Source organism: Physeter macrocephalus, chromosome 21 (genome assembly GCF_002837175.3).
Source record: "Physeter macrocephalus isolate SW-GA chromosome 21, ASM283717v5, whole genome shotgun sequence".
NCBI lineage: Eukaryota > Metazoa > Chordata > Mammalia > Artiodactyla > Physeteridae > Physeter > Physeter macrocephalus.
In genome coordinates, this window is record NC_041234.1 from 3345294 (window position 1) to 3351554 (window position 6261).

At 42.2% G+C, this 6261-nt stretch overlaps 1 protein-coding gene across 6 annotated transcripts in view; it reads right to left on the reverse strand.

Annotated features, from left to right (window-relative positions):
• ADGRG2 (adhesion G protein-coupled receptor G2) overlaps positions 1–6261 on the reverse strand; it is a 170376-nt gene that overhangs the window by 73363 nt on the left and 90752 nt on the right. For all 6 annotated transcript variants that reach the window (XM_024115280.3, XM_024115279.3, XM_007106922.4 and 3 more), the window contains exon 2: positions 1152–1270. In XM_024115280.3, coding sequence (XP_023971048.1) covers positions 1152–1269 — 118 coding nt within the window. In that variant the 5' untranslated portion in view covers position 1270. The remainder of the gene's footprint in view (positions 1–1151; positions 1271–6261) is intronic.

Consider the following 6261-nt stretch of genomic DNA (forward strand, 5'->3'; position numbering starts at 1 on the left):
CATCAAAGAGTAGCCCCCACTCGCCACAACTAGAGAAAGCCCTCACGCAGCAACGAAGACCCAAGAAACAAAGCCCAAACGCACCAAAAAAAAAAAAGAGTGAAAAGACAACTCACAGAAGGGGGAAAATATTTGTAAATCATATATATAATAAAGGATTAATATCCTGAATATATAATGAACTCCTAAAACTCAATGACAACAGAAAACCCCAAACAACCCAATTCAAAAATGGACCAAAGATTCTAATAGTCATTTCTCTAAAGAAGATACACAAATGGCTAATAAGCACATGAAAACATGTTCAAAATCACTAATCATTAAGGAAATGCAAATAAAAACCACAATGATACCATTTCACATCCATTATCAAAACAACAGAAAATAACAAGTGTTGGTGAGGATATAGAAAAATTGGAATCCTTGTGCCTTACTGGTGAGAATGTTAAATGGTGCAGCCTCTGTGGGAAACAGTTTGGCAGATCCTCAAAAAGTTAAACATAGAATTACCATATGACCCAGCAATTCTACTCCTAGGTATATATACCCCAAAGAATTGAAAGAAGGGACTCATACACCAATTTTCACACTAGCATTATTTATAATAGCCAAAAGGGGGAAATAACCCAAATGTCCATCAACATTGAATAGATAAACAAAATATGTACATACAATGGAGCATTATTCAGCCTTAAAAAGGAAGGAAATTCTGGATCATGCTACAACATGGATGAACCTTGGAAACATGCTAAGGGAAATAAGCCAGACACAAAAGGACGAATATTGTATGATTCCTTATACTTACATGAGGTACCTAGAATAGGCAAAAATAGACAGAAATAACAGAGGTTACCAGGGCCTGGGGGGAGGGGGGAAGGGAGGTTATTGCTTAATGGGTACAGAGTTCCTATTTGAGATGATGAAAATGTTCTGGAACTGGATAGTGGTGATGGTTGCACAAAATTGTGAATACATTTAATGCCAGTGAATTACATACTTAAAAATGGTTAAAATGGTAAGTTTTATGTTATGTTTATTTACCACAGTAAAACAATCCCAAATAAACACACATACACACACACACACACACACACACACACACACACACACACACAAAACAGGAAAAAGATGAAGGAAAATGGGCACCTTACCTTCCAGGGATGTAACCATAGTGACATGAAGACAAATGATGACAAGGAATATCTTGAACGTCAGTAAAAGTTCTTCAGGTCTGCCAACATGGCCACACTGCCCGCCAGAGAAAAGCATCCTGGAATAAAATAGGGGGACACATCATCACAGCTTGCCATAATCACGACACAACAATGCCCAAAAGGCCAGTTTCTCAAGCAAGACAACCTGCAACCTGCTTCCTTTAAATTACTCTAGTCCAGAGAATTGGCAATGCCAGGTGGGCACTGGCTACAAAAAGCAAAACCCATGTTTATTACGGGAGGCCCACCCAGTGGGATATTATAATAAAAATGATAAGCAAGGTAGTCCATGTAGATTTATGGAAAACATCAACACATGCAAAATATCAAGAAAAGAATTTAAAAACACAAAATGCTGCATATATAATGATTACCACTATATAAAGGCTGGTTAAAAACTATGCTAAGAATCAGAAGAGGTCACAGAATGTTATAAATGATCTATCCCATTTATGTCATACTGTAAAAGCATCGGTATGTTTCATTTCCTCTTTATTATATGTTAATTCATTATCATCGCTTACATTTTTAGGAGTGGGGAGGGCAGAGTCAACATTTTTTAAAAAGTGAAGTTTATATCAATACTGAATTTTTTTTTTTGAACACTGAATTTTAAAGTCTCATTTACCATTCGTTTATTCATTTCGTTCCAACGAATAATCATTGAGAGCCAATATACACCAGATGAGATGTGAGGGTTAACTAGGCGGTAACTAGATGAAATACACATGGGGGAGGTGGGGCAGAGGCTGAGAGGAGCTCGGCACGTGGAGAAAACTGCAGATGCTACGGCTGCGTCCGTTCCTCTCCCGATGGAGGAGTTGGCCTACGGGACCCCACGACAGGCAGTCAGCACCAGGAGCGGGCGCTGGCGGGGGATACTGAGGGAGGAAGAAGCCAGCCAGGGAATCACACGCCACCCACGGGGCTCGGGCAGTGAGAGCCCACTGAGCAGGCTCCTTCTACATAGCCACAGGGGAAGGGGCCGGGACAGACCGGGCCATGTGTTCTCAGCTGGCAGAGCTCCTGGCCACAGGGCACCCAAGCACCTAGCCACCACCGCAGCTTCTGTCGGCCTGAGATAGAGTGTGCAGGCACCGCGGTGAAGGCTAAGAGCATGGGATCAAAGGTCCTGGCTCTGCCACACAATGTCTGAGTGACTGGAGAAGTTATTTCCAGTGGCCAAGATTCCCCATCTGGCAAACTGTGATAATAGCACCAGCCTGATAGTGTCGCTGTGGTGAGTAAACAAGAGATCTGGGCACAGGGGCTGGCACTGTGAAGGCACCATAAATGCTAGCTGTAGACCCTTCAGTCAGTCAACAAATAGGTATTTTGTACCTCATACCTGCAGGGTAAGATAGTGCAAGGATTTCAGGGATAAGGACACAGAAAGGTGGGAATAAATCACGATTTCTCAGTCTCCAGGAAAAGCTGGCAATCTTTAAGAATCCTATATATGGGAACATATGTATATGTATAACTGATTCACTTTGCTGTAAAGGAGAAACTAACACACTATTGTAAAACAGTTATACTCCAATAAAGATGTTAAAAAAAAAAAAAAAAAAGAATCCTATAATTTAACAGCCGTTGCCGGTACCAGAGGAATGATTCTTTCCTTGGACAAGGCATGATAACGTCTTAGAGCAGGAAGTGAATCCTTCTCCTTCCAAAGAGGACTTCTATTTTTAAAATCAATACTGTAAATTGTATTATATATTAATAACACACTATGTTAATAAATTATAAAGTGCCTCTGGTTTCTCTCCAGAACTTTCATCCTCTCTCTGTTCATAATGGCATATTACTGACCCTCCTGAATGAGTCACTTGAATGATAACGTCCTTGTGCAAAGATAAAGCAATGTCTCTCTGGAGGAAAATTTAAGTGTCTACTACAGCTACACACAATAATATTGATGAATCTCTGAAATACAATGTTAGATAAAGGAGCCAGACATAAAGGAATGCATGTTGTCCATGATTCCATTCAGATGAGGAACAAAAGCAGGCAAAACTAATCGATGGAATGAGGGTGGGAGCCTGGTTATCCCTGGAAGCGGGCATAGGCTATAACAATTAGAAGTGGGCTCGGGCTTCCCTGGTGGCGCAGTGGTTGAGAATCCGCCTGCTGATGCAGGGGACACGGGTTCGGACCCCGGTCCGGGAAGATCCCACATGCCGCGGAGCGGCTGGGCCTGTGAGCCATGGCCGCTGAGCCTGCGCGTCCGGAGCCTGTGCTCCGCGACGGGAGAGGCCACAACAGTGAGAGGCCAGCGTACTGCAAAAAAAAAAAGTGGGCTCAATGGGGCCCACTGAGGTTCTGAGGTTCAGGTAATATTCTGTGTGCTGGTTACATGGTGTGTTCAGTTTCTGAAATTCATTGAATTATACACTAATATATATGTCATAAAAAGTTTCATATAAAAGTTTAAAAATTAATCTATTTTTAATTTTTAACTCAGCTCCCCCTCCAAAAGCATTCACTTTTTTTTTTTAAGCTATATTTAATGAACCTCTACAAAAAAACTCTCCTATACAAATGCCTTAGGCTTGACTCTACCTGGAATTCACAGAGCTGACTTAGAAGATTTACTACCGAAGTATCTAATTTTAGTTCTGGAAAGAGTATCAGAGCAGTCTGTTTCTGGAAAGGAATTCAGAATTCACCTAGCTGAGACCCTTATTCTACAGATGTAGAAAGAGGCCCAACGTGTTCTAGGGGATGGGTCAAGGTCATCTGGCTGTTTGGTGGGACTCCTACTCTTTCTATCAGGCCACAATGCTGGCCCCCTGGGAATTGATCTCCTTGGAAGTAAACTGTTTTGAGTTCGTCAGGTGAACTGAATCAACAAACTCAAAATGCTGTTATAGAATTTTCAAAATTTCCGCAAACTCATTCTTGAGCTTTGCCAACTTCTAGGGTAGGGCCTAAGTGGTGTATAAGATATGGTCAAAATTAAATTAGTCACGGCACTGGGTGACTGGTTAATATGTGCTGTGACTTGGGCTTCTGATCAAAATAAACCATGCTTTTCCACTGAAGAGAGCTTGTACTCAGCTCCCAGATGACGGCAGGAAAGGGCACAACGAAGGGTGATTCCAGTAACCATCTTGAAAAGAGAATATGGATCAGGAAGAACTTACTACAGACCTGGCGCCACTGAAAAGACTGCTTTCCATTGTCCATATTCCAAGCCTGGAATATGTTTCCTCAAGGCTGAATATATATTTCCTAATAGGAGAAGAAGTTTCATGGTATTTAACATCGTGCCACTCCTACTGCCTTCTGCATAAACTAGAGAACATCCTGCTGGGTCACGACGTCTCTGGGATCACTGATCAAAGAGGGAAATCTATGGATTTTGAAACCCTTACTCATTATATATTAAAGTCATTTTTATCTTTTTCAGCTGGAACTTTTCTTCATTTTCTGGTGCAAGTTGGGTTGTTTCAATGCTATTTACGTCATCAACAAAGATGAATAGCCACTGGTTCTTAGCAAAATTTCAAGGTGCTAAGGATGGCTTGTGAGATAGCATCCATTACAAAGAAAACTATTTGCTAGCATTTAAACAGTAAAATCTAGACCTTGACACTAGATAACCACTCATTAACGATTACCCCAGGTTCATGTTATGTGGTTGTAGACTCTGATGTAAATGGCAACCTCTAGGGTTGAACAGTATATAAGCTACACGACTGAATGCCATGGCCCTGCTTGTACCACTCCAAGAAATTATTCTAGATCTCTTCAATTTCATTAAATAGTATAAGTATCATATTTTTTAAAATGTAGACCATCGGTGCAATCTTGAATGGTAATAAATGATAAATCTATCTTTATCTAGGTATAGAATAAAGTTTAAAAGGAGGGAAATAGCTTGATACCACTGCAGAGCAGGTCTGGGTGAGGGTTATTCTCTGCTACCACAGGTTAACTGATGTAATCTGATTATACCATGGCTGCAATGATGTATGCAATTATCAATATTTTTGACCTGAGTAACAAGCGGTGTGATAATTGCTCCCTAAGTGTTTTAGAAAATGTTACGCCTTTGAGATATTTACACTGATTTATAAGTGTTGGCTAACAAGACTAGCACAAGGAGGACTTCCCTGGCGGCACAGTGGTTAAGAATCCGCCTGCCAGTGCAGGGAACACAGGTTCGAGCCCTGGTCCTGGAAGATCCCACATGCCACGGAGCAACTAAGCCCGTGCGCCACAACTACTGAGCCTGTGCTCTAGAGCCCGCGAGCCACAACTACTGAGCCCGCACACCACAACTACTGAAGCCCACGCACCTAGAGCCCATGCTGCACAACAAGAGAAGCCACCGCAATGAGAAGCCCGTGCACCGCAACAACTCCTAACGAACTTATTACAAATTGTCTAAGCTCAAAGCCAGCTTGGGGGCTGACCCTGTTAATGTTTTAGTAGCATGTATTACTGCTCAGTCTCAGGTTTCATTAACTGCATCACAGGGGCACTGGACAATGAAGTGATCGGATCTGAGGAGGGGTGGTCTCTTCTAGAGACCATGCTTCATTAGCTATTTCTTCAGTTTTTGTGACTTAATTTCCCTAGAAACTAAACTCCTTGATATCAAGGATTGGGTATTTTATGTCTCTTGTATCCCCAAAGCCAGAGGCAGAATTCTTTCTCCACAGAGGGGCTAAATAAATAACTCTCTACTGATTGTTAAGTTTGGCTCAGAGTTGGAAGGGGGAGGCAGAGGCATCGGCAATGACCAGAGTGAGGGACAAGGCAGATGCACGCTGGGGAAAGGAAACTGTGTGCCTACCCAGGACAGAGAGCACTGCTGACAACCTGACTTGTATCTTTGAGAATACTCCATCATGCTTCACTTCAAAACCAAAACATCAGTACAGCTATTAGCTCAAAGATGACAGTCACTTCACACTATGATATCCCCTCATGTGAAATACAGACATAAAGATAAAGAGGTGGGCTTCCCTGGTGGCGCAGTGGTTGAGAGTCCGCCTGCCGGTGCAGGGGACACGGGTTCGTGCCCCGGTCCGGG